The sequence below is a fragment of the Sphaeramia orbicularis genome, chromosome 6 (assembly GCF_902148855.1).
Source record: "Sphaeramia orbicularis chromosome 6, fSphaOr1.1, whole genome shotgun sequence".
Classification (NCBI taxonomy): Eukaryota; Metazoa; Chordata; class Actinopteri; order Kurtiformes; family Apogonidae; genus Sphaeramia; species Sphaeramia orbicularis.
The window spans coordinates 8,282,364-8,299,934 of NC_043962.1; the positions used below are offsets into that span (position 1 = coordinate 8,282,364).

Here is a 17,571-nt window from a genome sequence, read left to right on the forward strand (position 1 = left end):
ACTGTGGCCCTGTGACACCTGGAATGTTGTCCCTGTACATCAGCCAATGGGGGGGGGGGGGGGGGGGTTGAGGCATGTGTACTCAGTGTCTGTCAGGATGATTTAATCAGACTGATCCAACCACACAAGTATTTAACCACTGACTGCACACAGACCTAGACTCTATGTTAGCCACTGGACATGGGAGTACGCTGTCTGGTCAGTAAACTGTGCATCATACTCATGGTGTTAGCCCTGGTCTCCGTGGCAACCATTGTCACGCTGTGGACCCTTGCCCTGACGGGGGGAGGTGGCAGCGGCGACACCACAGCTCCTTGGGACAGGTAAGAACACTTGAACAGGAAGTGGAAGTGTCTGGGATCATCACCTCTGATGAAACCTTCAGGTGCTGTTGGGAACATGAGCTTTCCACTCTGAATTCAAAATTACCAGTGTGTTGTGTTCAAGTGCTTTTGTTGTCTAAAAAAAAAATGACTGAAACACAAATTATAGGTACCTGACACTTGGTAAAACAGTTTTGGACATATTAAAGCATTATTAATTTAAATTTTTAAATTGTGTATACTATAATTGTGTAAAGTCATCGGCTAACAGCAGCAGAATGTTAATAAAACCATTGTTTATCATTAGAATGCCTCATTGATCTCTGCCATGTTGAAAAGGTCATAGGTTATTTTCATCTCATGGATCTACAGTTTTCCCAGTTCTCCAGTGGAAAATGCAACATGAGGGGGTGTTCAAGTGGAACTTTAGAGTTTGTAACTAGTGTTTTTCAAAATCCCTACAGCACATGAAGGCAGCATGAGTCGCTGTTTGTTCAGGGATGTCAAAAGTCTGAACCATCCAGTAGAAATACTAACACTAGAGTAAACTACAAGGAATTTTACTAAAGTTAAAGTAAACAGAGTTGATTTAAAATGTATCCCAATCAGCTGTTTCTGTTCATGTAACTAAAACTCACATTATATATGTAAGATTTGTTTATACACACAATGGTCACAAAGGACTTCACAATAAAACTAGAGCAGCAAATAACAGAAGCATAATAAAAACTGTTAAATATATGACAAAACACAGTTAGAATATAAAACACAAAGGCATATTAGTCTATAGGACTTATCATTATATTTATGCACATTCATTTATGTATATTTGCTCATATATATACACACACACACACACACACACACACAACTGTAACACACAATCATTTCCCTTGGGACTAAAGTATTGTGATTAGTTCTAACACTGACAGTACAGTTCAATACTGACCTCTGGTGATCAAATGAAGTATGACAGAGACTGAATTAATTAAATGTACCATGATATTATAGGCAATGTTTCTCATATTTTCCATATCTTCTTGAAACCCAGCAATGTATTTTTGTCCTATGTAGATGACATGAGTTTTACAGCTTTAATTTAGAAGACAAAAAAAAAGGAAAAGAAAAATGTTCACTAAAAAGGACATTATTCCATAAAACAAAATAAAAAAAATATCTGAAAAACACAGTTGCTTTCTGGTGTTTCCAATCAGGACAATTATTTAATGTAAAAACATCCCTACCTTTTCCTGTTCTGGGTCTGGGAGGTAACTGGTCCAGTCCTTTATTGGTCCGGTCCTTTATTGGTCCAGTCCTTCATTGGTCCAGTCCTTTATATGACTTGTGTGTTTGTTTGTCAGGTATCGTCTTCCTACGTCTTTGTCCCCGTTGTCCTATAATGTCACCCTATGGCCTCGTCTCAGCCCTGACAACAACACTGGACTCTACATTTTCACAGGTGACTCAAACACATTTAACACTCTTATCACAGTCTAATCACTGTCCAAGGCCATAACTACACACTGACATCACCATTCACACTGTCTTTATTTAAACAGGAAGTCCCATTAACACTAGACACCTCTGATTTCAGTTTGTCATCTTTTTATGGTCATCAGATCTGAGCCATTTGGACGTTTAGAGGTTACCATGGAAACACCATCATCTTCTACGACATTGAGCCCATTTACATGCACACCAATATTCCACTCATTATCTGATTTCTGGAGTTATCAGCCTATTCAAGTGATCATATTCAAGTGTAAACAGGATAATCTGATAGGCTTTATCCAATATTGGTAGTTATCTGATTATGAGAAACCGGATTAACACACCTAGATTTCTCCCCAATATTCCGATGTCTTCATGTATGTATACAGGTTAATTGGACTTCTTTCGTTTTTTTAAATCTGCATATTTGTAAAAAAAAAAACAAAAAAAAACAAAAAAGAAAAATTCTACATAAACGGAAGTTACGCAGCAACAACGTGAGCCTAAGAAAAAAGGTAAACAAACAATGAAATGAAATGAAGGATAGCAGCAACATCTGACCTATTTTGTAGTCTTATTAGCTCCCACATTAGGACAGCTGACGCCATAAGTGTTGCCATGGAGACAACACAAGACTGGATGTTTTGAAAATGACAGGAAGTGTTCGTTTTACATCATAACTTGTGTACATACTCCGAAAGAAATCAAATAATGGACTGAAATATGTAAACCAGGGTTTTTTGATTATCACATTTCTGAAGTGCATGTAAACACGTCACATCTAATTACGGCAATTATCGGATTACTCCCAGTTATTAAATTTTTATGGTCATGTAAATGGACTCACTGATGACACACTGGGTTTATGTTCAGTTAATGATCAATTTGACTGAAAAAGTCACTTTTCTGATGTAATAGTTTGAATTTACTCTGAAAGTTAATGAAGATCTACATGATCAGAGAATTAAATATAGAAAGTAAAAGATTTACACTGAAAAATTAAAAATACAGAGGATAATATTATAAGAACGTGATAAATCATGTAGTAAAGGTTAAATATAGAGAAAAAAATAATAATTTGGAAGTCACAAGAAAACTAGATCTGAGCCTGTAAGAGTTAAATAACTGCTGCCTGTTTATTTCTGTTTTCTGATCAGATAAGTTCACAATAAATAAAATGCATTATTACTATTATCATCATTACTGTTATTATAACTACTACTACTATAATTTTGAGTATTATCGGTTTTATTTTTTCAGACACCTGAAAAAAATTATCAACAGAAAACAAGAAAAACAAAAAAAGGAAATTTATCCTGTCATACAAAATAAATTATTCATACAATTTTAGTGTTATTTACACATCATGAAAGTATTATGACTACTATTACTATTATTATTATACTATTACTATATACTTTTACTATTACCATTGTTACTGAATGGGTCACAGTGGGTTGCCAGTTTGGTGCATTTATCCTGATAAAGAAGGGTAAAATAAGCCATTCTCAGTTTAAAAAGAGTTTAAATATTCTGTTTATTAAATCACACGTAAAGACAGATCTGTTTAATTATTATTAAATCATATTTTTTATCAGTTCTGACTGGATACTGGTTTTGCGTATAAACATCAGACCTGGCAACCCTCTCCAAGTCTCTGTGGCGCAATCGGTTAGCGCGTTCGGCTGTTAACCGAAAGGTTGGTGGTTCGAGCCCACCCAGGGACGGATAATTATTTAGGTTTCCTCATCATTAACAGCAGAATTTCACCCAAAACATGGCCTTAAGCTGAGTGTACACTTATTACAATTAAAATAATACATTTACATTAGAAGAGATCATTATCTATAATACAAACTTCACTTTTATAAATACTCAAAGCATTTAATTCTTTGTACGTTTTAGTGTAATATTGATTTAAATAAAACTAAGTGTATAATTTGTTATTTGCTTTTTAGTGTTACACACTGTTTACTATGAACTAACTGTAACTGATTGTTTTGTTGTTGTTTTCTATCCTTCAGGTAAATCCACAGTGGAGTTTGAGTGTGTCAGCGACACTAGTTTGATCCTGATTCACTCCAATAAACTGAACTACACCCGCCTGGACAATAACCATGTAGCCCAGCTCTTTACATCAGGTAAATGAATTCACATAGAAACAGGAGGAAGAGTTCCATCTGAACACATGCACCATCTACTGTACATTTATTATTACGGTTAGTAGATGTTTATTTACCCATAATGCCCCTTAATGTTATTGACCACATCTCACGTATTTCAGGCTTTACAATAAAACCATTAAAGCACAAAATACAGAATGGGATTTTGACCAGTCAGCTGTAAATGTTAACCCTTTATTAACCAGCTGGTGACCAAAACCATCTACTGATGGAACTGTTTAATACCTGGGTTAAAGAACTGCTCCCTATTTCTTTACGTTTTCTGTTAATGCTGAAATAAGTTCACTATAAATAAAATGCATTATTATTATTACCATTATCGTCATTACTATAATCATTATTATTATTATCATCTTCAGGGTTCTCGCTAGCGTCATTGAACGTCGGGGCCCCCAATGCTGTCCCTGGGGGGCCCCGATGCTGAGATTTGACCTGCGGCGCTGTCTTTCAACCAGCATAGCGGTGTTTTTTTTTTGTGTGTGATCGTCCAGCATAATGATAACGAGATTTGAATTTGAAAAAATATTTTCCTTTATCTTGGCGCAAAGCGCTGCAGACAGGAAATGAGAACAATATAATCATCACTCCTTTGTGGGCTTTGGTATTGTCTGACGGCTGCCCGGCAACACCACTTGCCTTACGCTCCCGGACCCCCCTACAAAACTCGTGAAAAAATCCTAGTGAGAACCCTGATCTTTACTATTATTAGAACTACTACTCATTTTGAGTATTATGACTTTTGGTTTTTCAGATGCCTATTATAATTTACACATCATAACAGTATTTTGACTACTATTACTATTATTAGTACTATTTTTTAAAATGATTATACTATTGTTATTGAAGGGGTCACAGTGGGTTGCCAGTTTGGTGTATTTATCCTGATAAACAAGGGTAAAATAAGTTGCTCTGAGTTTAAAAAGTGTTGAAATATTCAGTTTATTAAATCACACATAAATCTGATCTGTTTAATAATTACTAAATCCCATTTTCTATCAGTTCCAACCAGGTACTGATTTTGCTAAAAAACGTCAGACCTGGCAACCCGAGCCAAGTCTCTGTGGCGCAATCGGTTAGCGCGTTCGGCTGTTAACCGAAAGGTTGGTGGTTCGAGCCCACCCAGGGACGGTCATTTAGTTGGGTTTTCTCATTAAAAATAGTAGAATTTCGCCTAAACATGGACTTAAGTTGAATACATTCAATTATATCATAACAGTCCATCCTTTTCATTCAATACTTTAATAATTTAATAGTGTTTTTATTGTGTATCTTTGACATTTATTAACCAGACTAGAGTTTATCCCATGGTCCACAGTCCAAACACCACTGAAGCTGATAACACTGGGTTTACTCTGTTTTTATTCTTGGATTTATTTACTATTTAAGCTGCACTGACTCTTTATGCTTCTACTTGAACTGTATCTTTTCATGGTCACATGTTCTAATCACGACAGAACATAAAAAAACATGTTTTAACTGAGAAAACGAACCATTTTAAGGAAAATTTTAAATAAAAAGGACAAACTATTTCATTTATGTTTGGGTCTATTTCCAATGCCCCCCCCCCAAAAAAAAGTTTTTGTATAATAATAATAATAATAATATTATTATTAACAACAACAAATAAAATATGACGAACAATAGTACCTTGTGCCTTGCATTAAATGCAAGCACACGGTAATAATGATAATAATAATCATTTACGAAAAGTTAAATGTAAGGAAAATGCTTTTGGAAGTTGTCACACTTATAATTCTAGGTCATTAAGGGTTAAAGAACTTAAACTGTCTCAGTAAAATGCAGGTGCAAACTAATGTTATCATTTAACATACATGATATATATATTTTACTGACTATCTCAGTTTGAACCAGTGTTCCTTCAGTGTTTTTTCCTGATGTGCCTCCAGGTAAAGATCCTGCTCCAAGTATCAAGTCATCCTGGTTTCAGCTGCAGACCCAGTATCTGGTTCTGCAGCTGAATGGGAGGTTACATCATGGACAGAAATATCATCTGTACACGGAGTTCACCGGGGAACTGGCTGATGACTTGGCAGGATTCTACAGGAGTGAATATGTAGAAGACGGGATGAAGAAGTACACCCCCACTCCCCCTCTTTTTTTTCCCATCTGTGCTCTGGGTCAGTGGTTCGATTCTGAATGTCATGTTCTTTCTCAGGGTCGTTGCCACGTCTCAGATGCATCCAACTCATGCCCGGAAGACCTTCCCCTGTTTCGATGAACCCGCTATGAAGGCAGTTTTCCACATCACCCTGATCCATCCTCCTGGAACCGTGGCCCTGTCCAACGGCATGGAGATCGGTATGGTAGACCAGTACTATTCTCCATTCTACTGTAGGATCCATCTGAGTCTGTCATTGTCCTTTTAGACGTCCTCAACACCACCGTTGATGGAGTCGCTGTGACACAGACCATGTTTGAACCCACCAAGAAAATGTCCTCCTACCTACTGGCCGTCATAGTCTGTGACTACACATCGATCAGCGCGACACAAGGAGACAAGCTGGTAACTGAGTCTATAACTGTAGGATGAAGAAGAACCAATACAACAAACAGAAGCACTGATAGAGTTCAGTTCAGGTTATACTAAGAGTCCATGGTTCCCATTTATTGGGTTGGATTAGTGGATCAACAGGTATTGAACAGTTACATCAGTAGATGGTTTTGGTCGACGGTGGATGTTTGGAGCTTTATGGGTTAAATACAGAAAGCAGGCATTCCCTCTCAAATGCAGTTGAATACATTTATACTGGCCTGAGCTAAACAAAACCCCAACACCATCTCCCTATAGTTGAGGGTCTGGGTGTTGAATTGCGCTTACCTGCTGTGGGAATATGAGATTTATACTGAAATTTAACTGCAATCATGCTATATCTTGGCCTATTTGTGTGTTGACTACATGGTAACTGACTGACTCATTTGTTTGGTTCAGATCCGTATTTGGGCTCGGAGGAAGGCCATAGAGTCCGGGCAAGGAAACTACGCCCTCAATGTTACTGGACCTATACTGGACTTCTTCCAGGACTATTACAACATCTCTTACCCTCTGAGCAAGTCAGGTGAGGCTTGTCCTGAAGAACAATTTGACTCAGCAGAAGTACAAAACATTACTCAACATGTTTGTATTTTGTCTGTATGATGACACTGGATCACGTTTGTTTTCACTTTCAAACCACTGCATCGCTTCCACTACAAAGGTTTTGCTGTGGTGCTGCACAACGGCAAAATCCTTGCCACAACACCATACATTTCATGCAAAACAATCATCACCATCGTATTAGACTTATTATACATGTGTATAATATATAATAGGACAGGACAGACATCCTGCCCCCTCAAATGAAAGTTTGCGAAGCTTCAGGAGGTAGGGAAAAGATAAATGAGTGTTAAGTTTAATTTTCACTTCTGCGGGCGGCACGGCACACCCATTACACACCGCCGCACCAACAGATCAGTTCCACAGGAAACACTGCACTGCTCCATTACCTTCCATTAAACCTGTTCTCTGCTTCACAGACCAAATTGCTCTGCCAGACTTTTACTTTGGTGCGATGGAAAACTGGGGTTTAGTGACGTATCGAGAAACCCACCTGCTTTATGACCCTGTGACTTCATCCAACAGGAATAAAGAAACCACTGCCACCATCATTGCCCATGAACTGGCCCATATGGTTGGTGAGGCGATGTTTGTCTTCTACATTCTGACTAAATGAGTCGATGAGTAACAGGTCTGTTGTTGTCACAGTGGTTTGGGAACCTGGTCACTCTCAGATGGTTTAATGAGGTCTGGCTCAATGAGGGCTTTGCTTCCTATGTCTCTTACCTTGGAGCCGACTATGCTGAGCCTACATGGAATGTGGTGAGGATAAATTTGTCATAGACCTTCTTGGCCTATAAGTGTCTTCCCTCAAGTCTACAAACATCCATTTGCCTGCCTGTCTGATCCAGAAAGACTTGATCGTCCTTGATGACGTGCACAGAGTATTTGCTGTTGATGCCTTGGCCTCCTCTCATCCTCTGTCTTCTGATGAGGACAGTATCATCCTACCAAACCAGATCCTTGAGCAGTTTGATGCCATCTCATACAGCAAGGTATGGAGGCTAAGACCAGGTTTGAATTTGCTGTAGTTCATGATAAATATTCACAAAGAGCAGAAAATCAGAAATGTAAGCATAAACTCTGCATTGCAATTTATACCAATGAACCACATGATTGTTGCTATTTACCAGTGAAGTGGTGAAAATGATGATTTTATGGTTCCAGTGGCATTGATACATTAGGCAACTAGACCTTGAAGTTGGTGTGTTGGAAGCAGCAGAACAGTCAGTACATTTATATGACGCTCACAAGACTTAATTATTGTGTTGGTCCAACTATAACTGGACTTGTGCATATAAATGTGTTAGCTCGACTGAAATTGAAGTTCTAATACTCAGATTAATACACTTAGATATTGTGATTGAAAGTAGATCTACTCCTGCATATAAACAGACCAGTTGGACTGGAACTGGGACCAGGTGTTCTGACCCAAATCCTAACCTGGAAAGACAACATCATGCATCTCATTTGCACAAGAAGTACAGTTAACAAAAAGTACACTATGTATAAATTTACAATGCTGTCCATTGTGGTTCCAGTTTACCTTTGGGTTAATGATTGATAACTCACTATTGACTATTGTGTCTGTGACGGCATACGTTAACAAGCTAAAAGAGTGAATATTACCACCTACTGTACTGGAGAAGACATGATTTCATCAATAAATTGAATACACTCCTGTGCAGGTAGACTGGGACAAAGACAACCGAACAATTAAGTGGTTCAGTAAGCTATGCATGTAAACGTACTGAGTGTGAGGATGTGAGGGATTTCAAAAAACACCAAGTTGACATATCAAGTGTTTCTCCACCACGGCAGGTCTTGTTGGGTGTTCCCAGTCTCCAGTGATGAGTACCTACCATCTGTGGGAACATCATATTAGCTGCCCCTCACCAGTCTCATACTGTGTAGGTCCTCTTTTGAACCTAAAACACCCAAGGCCTGGACTCCAACAGATCTCTGAAGGTGTCCTGTCATACCTGGACCAAGATGCTAGCAGATTCCCAAAGTCCTGGTGGTAGAGAGGTGGATCTCAATGGATTGGATTTGTTTGTCCAGCACCTCCCACAGATGCCTGATCAGATTGAGGTCCAGTTTTCCTTCCTTAAAACACGATTGATCTGTGTTAACCAGCACAGATTGGCAATACCCAACAAGACCTGTAGTTGTGGAGATGCTCTGACCCAGTGAAGCTTGTTAGAGTCATTAAGATCTTTACACTGCCAATTTTTGCTGCTTTCAACACATCTTCAAGGACTAAATATTCACTTGGTGCCTGGTCGGTCCCATTGTAATCAGATTTTCAGTATTACTGATGTCACTGGTCACATGGTTATAGCTGAGTGGTGGATGTCTATGAGGTCTCTGGACCAGGGGTGACGGTGGTGAAAATGTGGACTGATATGTTTCTAGTTCTCATGTTACGATCGTCCAATGCTAACAGTCCTGTCTTTGTCCTCAGGGTGCGGCAGTGTTGAGGATGTTATCTGACTTCCTCTCAGAGCCGGTCTTTGTCCAGGGCCTCAGTGTATGTTTGTTCATTTCTCTAAATGCATTATTCACATTATGGTCAAAAACGGTTTTGACCTGATGTTAAAATTTGTTGTTTTTCCTTGTAGACATACCTCAATTCCTTTGCCTACAGTAATACAGTAGGGAATGAATTGTGGCACCATCTACAAATGGTGAGCTGAAGACTAACCTTAATGTATTTTCACACCTGTATCAGTTTCATACACACAAAACTAACAATGGTGTAATATTATTAACTGCCGTTGCCTAAATTATTTATTGAACTTATATTAATGTAGGTATTTTCTTCATCTACAGGCAGTGATGGACAATAATGTGTCCCTTCCTTGTCCAGTTCGTGACATCATGAACCGTTGGGTCCTTCAGATGGGTTTTCCGGTAGTTACCATTGACACAGCCACAGGAACTGTATCCCAGAAGCACTTTCTGCTGGATCCAGAATCTAACGTTACAGTTATATCACCCTATGAGTATGTAAATATATTTCTCAACACATAAACAGAAAAGAGCCGAAGTTCCACCTCCTCAAGTGATGAGATAAATCAATGTGTCACCATTTACACATAATGTTTTATCAAATTGAAGGTAACTGTATGAGCCAAGAAGGTCTCTGTTTGTGGTAAAGACAGTAAAAAAACATCAAGTTTTGTATGGAAAAAGCTCAATGGAGCAAATCTGTGCTTGCATGAGACACGCAACCACCCTCTAATGGCTTGGATATTTATTAGGAATTAATAACAGTCACAAGAGAAGAGGAGTCAGTTTTGTTTTGCTGTTTTGTGTCCATTCCCGCCTGATACAGTCATAAATAAATATTTTGTCCTCTGAGCAGGTATGAATGGGTGGTTCCAGTCAGATGGATGAAGTCTGGTGAGGTTCAGACAGACGTGTGGTGGCTGAAAAAACAGACAGGTATTGAATATATGCTGATGCTGTAGATTAGAGACTCATATCTGTGGTGGAAACGATGTTTAGTTTTGTGGTTTATTAGTCGTATTTGTTCTTGTTCAGAGGTGAATTTGGGGATGAGGAGCGGTGCTTCGTGGGTTCTGGGAAACATCAATGTGACTGGTTATTACCGGGTCAACTATGACCTGGGAAACTGGGAAAGACTCCTCAATCAACTTCATTCAGAACATCAGGTACAAAGACAGACTTTAGGAAAAGAAAGGATGTGTTTTCTCCTTCTGTTTGACAGTTGATATTCTGCTTTCTTTGTTATTCCTGTTTCTGTAACTTTTTGCATTTGCAAGTATTATTGTTTAAATGTAATTCCATTGTTTACCATGTTTTTACACACATTTAAATCTATTTTCCAGGTGATTCCACTGATAAACAGAGTCCAGCTTTTGGATGATGCTTTCAACCTTGCCAGGTCAGTTTAGCTGCTTAGTGTAGAGGTTTTACAATACTTTAATCATATTTATTTCACATTAATGTGCTAGATGATGAGTTACAGTTAAAATAAATAAAGAAAATCCTTGTCTTATCACCTGTTGACAAGACAGGCTGTAAAAAGAATAGTTCTACAATATCACCCAATACTTCACCTCCTGGTGATGTCTCAAAACTGCTATTTTACAACAGACATATTTTGGAGCCTGAAGTGACAATACTTGCACAAGAACTTGGAGTTGCTAAGGAGTGGGGGTGGAACTCCATAACCTGACACTAACAGTGATACATTAAACACCGTCGGCTAAATTCAACTCACCGTTAAAGTATTATTGTTAGACTAGATGGTATAACGTGTAAAACAATTTATAGCATTAGATAATGTTATTCATAACAATGTGGACTAGGGTTAGTCCTGTCAGGCAGTCAGACTTAGAATGGTGGCTGTAACAAGCTAAAGACTTAAAAGAAAAGTATTAAAATTATTTAAGTGTTAATAATGATATATACCCGCATGAGCCAAAAACCCTAACCCTACCCCTGATGACGTCAACAGTACAGTACAGTTTTCTCCAAACAGCAGAAGTAGGTGAAGGTGAATACTCACAAATCCACGGTCAGAGTCACTCAGTTCCAGTATTGTACCTCCTCGGGGGTTGGTAGGAGGGGGGGGGGCGTTGCTGGTGGTGGTCTGCGTTCCGACGTGGGGACACCGGCATCACCCCTTACGTGGATCCCCGGGGTAAGCTAGGCTAGTTAGCTGGTTAAGCTAGCGCCGCTAACGCACCAACCATACCTTAAACTTAACAGTCTCTTACAATGTGAAAGTCCACATCCTCTTTGTTCTAATGTCACACAGCGTGAAACTCACAAACGACTGCAAAATCCAAGTTTATTCGGAATTTAATCCATTTTCTCTCTCATTTTCGTTCGCTTCGCCCCACGATCGTCTCTCAAACTCCAACATCTCGCCTTCCTTTTCTAAGAACCGCCCACCAGCCAATCAGATTCTACAGTTAATTAACAGGCTTGACCAACAACCAATAGTATGTAAAATAAAAACAATCATGGTAGTAGGTACCATTTTGAACGTTTAATATGGACATTAATTTTATTTATTTTATTTTATTATTTTTATTTATTTATTTTTTCTTTCCTAATGTTTGTACTTACATGTATTTCTCTATATAATGTAAAAGATTTTGTGAATTATGGAACTTTCTACCCTTGTTGTTGTATACTATTATGTATATTTACTGTTCAATGTTAATTGTTCAAAAGAAAAAAAAAAAGATATTAATGCATCACCTGTTCAATATAGTAGTGATGGGACTTTTGGCTCTTTGAAGGGAGCCGTTCAATCAGGAGCCGTTCACTGAAAAGAGCCGTTGAAAAGACTGTCTCTTTTTGTGTTTTTAGCATTATTTTGAAACACCAATGTTTTAATGACTAAATAGGCTACATGTGATGATTGACATTACATTTTAAAGGTGTTTAATTGGTGTGGCAGTAAATACTATCTTACTGTAAAAAAGAATAGTTAGTTCAAATGTGTGGGCTAAATACATGACATGAGAGGTGACATTAGGCAAATGCTGGAATTTGACAAAAAACATCACAGTACATTATGTGGACTAGTCTGTAGCCTAAAAATGAAGAATAAAATAAAACATTTTCTTATGAAATAACATTTTATTCTCCTCAAAACAAGAGCAATAAATGTGCGTAAACATATGGAAAAAATTGCACAAAACACAACAGTGATTAATCACTGCAGTTACTTAAATACCTGAACTACAGTGTAATTCTCAGAACAAGAACAGTATGTTGGTAAACATACAGAAAAAATGCTCAAAACACAGAAGCAATCTATCATTGCAGTTACAGTCTACTCTCGTTAAACCACCCGCCGTTATACCGCCATTTTCGCTCACCGCCGACCAAAACCATTGCACAAAAATCCCCAATGCATTATTCCATTAGCTACCGCCATTTCCGCCTATCGCCATCCGCCAGCCCAGTTCCATGCACAAACAACACTTATACCATTGATTTCCCGACCGTTATACCGCCAGCGTGATTGCCATCGAGTACACATAAATTTTAACAATGCACTGAAACAAATGCGCCAGACGCTGATCGCGACAAGCTATGAGTAGGTCTACGGAACGGCCACCGTTCATTTATCGCAGAACACTCAGTAGGTCAGGATGTCGGGAAGAGGACGTGGGATTAAGCCAAAGCCTCAAGATGATGGGGTGTCATTTCCCGACACAGTATAATAATGCTTAAAATGTGTCCCCACTTTAAATGATCCCTTACAACATAACAGAATAAAGATTTATTTAGAAACGCAATTAGAACGGGTTAACGGAGGCAGCATAGACATCATATAGTAAAGACATGCACATTATGGACGCAACCCGTTGTAACGCCATTTTCGTTATACCGCCAATTTGGCCGTGAACGGAAGTTGGCGGTATAACGAGAGTAGACTGTACTTAAATACCTTAACAACTGTAGTGCATTTTCCCCAGTGACGCTAAATTGACAGGCAATCAGACACTCCCTCCTTAAAAAAAAAAAAAAAGAAAGAAAAAAAAAGAACAGCTCTTTACAAAGACTCAGTTCCCATCGTTCATTTCAAAGAGCCGTTCAAAAGATTCAATTTGTTCATGAACGTCACATCACTACAATATAGAAATGTATATATGTTTAGTGAATATAGTGGAATGACACTTAAATATAGAATAGAATAGAATAGAATAGAATAGAATAGAATAGAATAGAATAGAATAGAATGCCTTTATTGTCATTACACATACATACAACGGAATTAAAAGACACAACTCTCTAGTGGTGCGTAAAGATGATATGAAACAATGAATATGTTGTGTTTGTGCAGGGCTCAGCTCATCTCCACCACCTTAGCTCTGAGGACAACCCTGTACCTTAGTGCAGAGACCGAGTACATGCCCTGGCAGTCAGCCCTGGACAATATGCAGTACTACTACCTCATGTTGGACCGGACTGAAGTGTACCAGCCTCTGCAGGTGAATAAAAGTACATGTGGACAGGAACCACGTGGGATCTGTAATAACAGGACTGATCTTCACATGCTGCTGGTCATGTCCACTTCTCTGTAGGATTATATGAAGAAACTGGTGACTCCGCTCTTCATGTATTTCAAGAATATGACGGGAAACTGGACTCAAGTTCCAGACGGACATACTGACCAGTGAGTATAGTACACACATCTGGACACACACAAACCCACATAAAAAAGTAGGACGGAGGACTTGTACCAGGATGAAGGTGAGTGATTCAACCCATAAAAAAAAAGAATAAAAAAAAAAAAAAGTACAAACTGATAAATAACGTGGAAAAAATGAACTAAAACAAAGTAAAAAAAAAAAAAAAAGAATAAAATAAGCAACGAAATTAACAAAAACAGCCAAAGTGATTGATTAAATGAACTAAAATGTATTAATAAATCAATAAAATAAAAAGTAACATGAACAAAATAAGCCACAAACTGAACAGAAGTGAAGAAAAAAAATATTAAAATAGGCAACAGGTTGAATACACTTGTTCTTATGTTCAGTCGATAGATAGATAGATAGATAGATAGATAGATAGATAGATAGATAGATAGATAGATAGATAGATAGATAGATAGATCTGTGAGAAAACAATCAGACATTTAAAATTTTCTGTAAAAAGGCCAATTTCAGACAAGTTTTATTCTTTGTCATTAGTTTATCATGTGTTTGTTTTCCTGCAGGTACAACCAGGTGAATGCTGTCCGAACTGCCTGTAGAACCGGACTCGCTGAATGTCAGAACTTGACGTCCACTTGGTTCCGACAGTGGATGGACGACCCTCAACACAACCCGTCAGTGCTTTGATTATTGTCTGTAAGTTCTGATTCTTTTTCCATATTTTTATTGAACCCTGACTGTCTCATTGTCCAGGATCCATCCGAACCTGCGGTCGGCGGTTTACTGCAGCGCCATGGCGACCGGAGGGCACGCGGAGTGGAATTTCACCTGGGTCCAGTTCAAGTCTGCGACTGTGGCCAGTGAAGCTGATAAACTCATGTCTGCGTTAGCCTGTACCAGTAACACAGAGCTGCTGCAGAGGTGTGGCCCCACCCCCATATGGACCCCACCCACCTGGATAACACCTGGGTGTGTGGTGTTGAACTGGTCATGTGATTCTGTTTCAGGTATCTGTCGTACACGTTGAACCCAACTCTGATCCGAAAACAGGACGCCACCGCCGTCATCACGTCTGTGGCTGGAAACCGAGTGGGACAGAGTCTGGCGTGGGACTTCGTCAGGGACCAGTGGACGTACATGTTCACAGAGTGAGTCATAATTAACCCTCCGGTGTCCAGAAACCTGACACTAAACACCAAACACAACTAATCGACACAGTCATGTAGTAAAGTCATGGATTTTAGAAATAGTAGTCGTAGTAGTAGTAGCATATAATTGCAGTAGTAGTAGTACTAGTGATAGTATTACTGGTCGTAGTAGTATTTTTCATACTGTTTCAGGTGTCTCTTTACTCCATTACACATTCCAGTTTCATTGTTTGTCAACATTTCATTCCATGTTGCTATGGAAACGCCTTACGGTGACTTGTTTCTATGTATAGATATGGTGTGGGCTCATTCTCCTTCGCATCCTTAATCAGTGGCGTCACAGCGAGGTTTTCCACGCCCACCGACCTCCAACAGGTATGTCTAAGTTAACACATGTAGGGTTAACCCTAACCCTACCGTACCCATGTTCCCAGGGTTAACCCTACCGTACCCATGTTCCCTGGGTTAACCCTACCGTACCCATGTTCCCAGGGTTAACCCTACCGTACCCATGTTCCCAGGGTTAACCCTACCGTACCCATGTTCCCAGGGTTAACCCTACCGTACCCATGTTCCCAGGTTTAACCCTAACGTTTCCATGTTCCCAGGGTTAACCCTAACGTACCCATGTTCCCAGGGTTAACCCTAACGTTTCCATGTTCCCAGGGTTAACCCTACCGTACCCATGTTCCCAGGGTTAACCCTAACGTACCCATGTTCCCAGGGTTAACCCTAACGTTTCCACGTTCCCAGGGTTAACCTTAACGTTTCCATGTTCCCAGGGTTAACCCTAACGTACCCATGTTCCCAGGGTTAACCCTAACGTACCCATGTTCCCAGGGTTAACCCTAACGTATCCATGTTCCCAGGGTTAACCCTAACGTACCCATGTTCCCAGGGTTAACCCTAACGTATCCATGTTCCCAGGGTTAACCCTACCGTACCCATGTTCCCTGGGTTAACCCTATCGTATCCATGTTCCCAGGGTTGACCCTACCGTACCCATGTTCCCAGGGTTAACCCTAACGTACCCATGTTCCCAGGGTTAACCCTAATGTACCCATGTTCCCAGGGTTAACCCTACCGTACCCATGTTCCCAGGGTTGACCCTACCGTACCCATGTTCCCAGGGTTAACCCTAACCCTGCGTCACCTACATACATGGAACTCATGTCTGTTTTCGTTGTTGCAGCTGCAGGAGTTTGTGGAGGCGCATAAAGGCTCTGGCTTTGGCTCCGCCTCCGCAGCTGTGGATCAGGCTCTGGAGAAAACTAAAGTCAACATCAAGTGGTTGGATCAGAACCAACAGGAGATCCACGAGTGGCTCCAGAAGACAATTTAAATAGGATCCAGTGGGTTTAGTATTAGAAAACACACAGAGGGTAGTTTTAGTATTATTATTATTATTAGTAGTAGTAGTAATAGTTGTAGTCGTTGTCATCTTAGTGACTGAATAAGGAACCAAAGGCTGTGACATGAACTCGGTGCATTGATGAAACCATTTTATTTGGTCTGAGTCAGCCACAAAAACACATTTTAACAGAAACAGAACCAGAAACATGTTTTCACAGACGTTTTCCTCATTCATCACCAACAAACACAATCGTTTAAATACAATAAAATAATTTAGACAGAACAGATTATGGCTTTTTGTTTCAGTTTTACAGTAACATCACAGACAACAAATCCAAAAAATAAAACAAAATAAAATAACAAAGAAACCAATAGAAACTGACTGTATTCAGGAGCCACTGGAACATATTCAAACAAGCGAAGGCTTTGACAGATGACGTTAAAATACACAGGATCATTTAGACCATTAGAGAGGATCAGTATTAAAGCAGGGGTGTCAAACATGCGGCCCATGGACCAAAACCGGCCGGCAAAGGGTCCAATCCGGACCAAAATACAAAAATTACACTGAAGAAATTAACAATGTTAAAATCATTTTAGTTCAGGTTCCACATTTAGACCAATATGATCTAAAATGGATCAGACGAGTAAAATAATAACACAATGATGTATAAATAATGACAACAAATGTTTCTTTTTGATTTAGGGTAAAAAGATAAAATTACATGAAATTATTTACATTTACAAACTATTTAGCAAAAATGTGAATAACCTGAAATGTCTTAAGAGAGTAAAGCTGGAGTACTT

The 17,571-nt window shown here is 39.2% G+C and overlaps 1 protein-coding gene and 2 non-coding genes across 3 annotated transcripts; all 3 read left to right on the top strand.

Moving 5' to 3' along the window:
• Nucleotides 1-180: 180 nt before the first annotated feature.
• On the top strand, nucleotides 181-16,774 carry LOC115420758 (aminopeptidase N-like). Its single transcript, XM_030136259.1, has 23 exons — nucleotides 181-323; nucleotides 1,685-1,782; nucleotides 3,839-3,955; nucleotides 5,905-6,091; nucleotides 6,174-6,316; nucleotides 6,385-6,521; nucleotides 6,948-7,074; nucleotides 7,532-7,686; nucleotides 7,761-7,874; nucleotides 7,964-8,107; nucleotides 9,577-9,642; nucleotides 9,734-9,799; nucleotides 9,945-10,117; nucleotides 10,480-10,559; nucleotides 10,659-10,789; nucleotides 10,967-11,022; nucleotides 13,948-14,095; nucleotides 14,189-14,280; nucleotides 14,827-14,937; nucleotides 15,017-15,184; nucleotides 15,271-15,411; nucleotides 15,705-15,786; nucleotides 16,604-16,774. Exons 1-23 carry the CDS (start codon nucleotides 181-183, stop codon nucleotides 16,751-16,753), a joined length of 2,829 nt encoding a protein of 942 aa, XP_029992119.1. The 3' UTR covers nucleotides 16,754-16,774.
• Nucleotides 3,468-3,541, top strand: trnan-guu (transfer RNA asparagine (anticodon GUU)). The gene has a single exon. It is a non-coding gene; the product is annotated as a tRNA-Asn (tRNA).
• trnan-guu (transfer RNA asparagine (anticodon GUU)) lies at nucleotides 5,052-5,125 on the top strand. The gene has a single exon. It is a non-coding gene; the product is annotated as a tRNA-Asn (tRNA).
• Nucleotides 16,775-17,571: the final 797 nt, after the last annotated feature.

Coding starts and splice junctions, on each gene's coding strand:
- LOC115420758 (XM_030136259.1), top strand. CDS start 181: ATGGGAGTACGCTGTCTGGTCAGTAAACTGTGCATCATACTCATGGTG. Junction 10,790..10,966: donor AACTTCATTCAGAACATCAG/GTACAAAGACAG, acceptor TCTATTTTCCAG/GTGATTCCACTGATAAACAG. Junction 15,185..15,270: donor AACACAGAGCTGCTGCAGAG/GTGTGGCCCCAC, acceptor ATTCTGTTTCAG/GTATCTGTCGTACACGTTGA.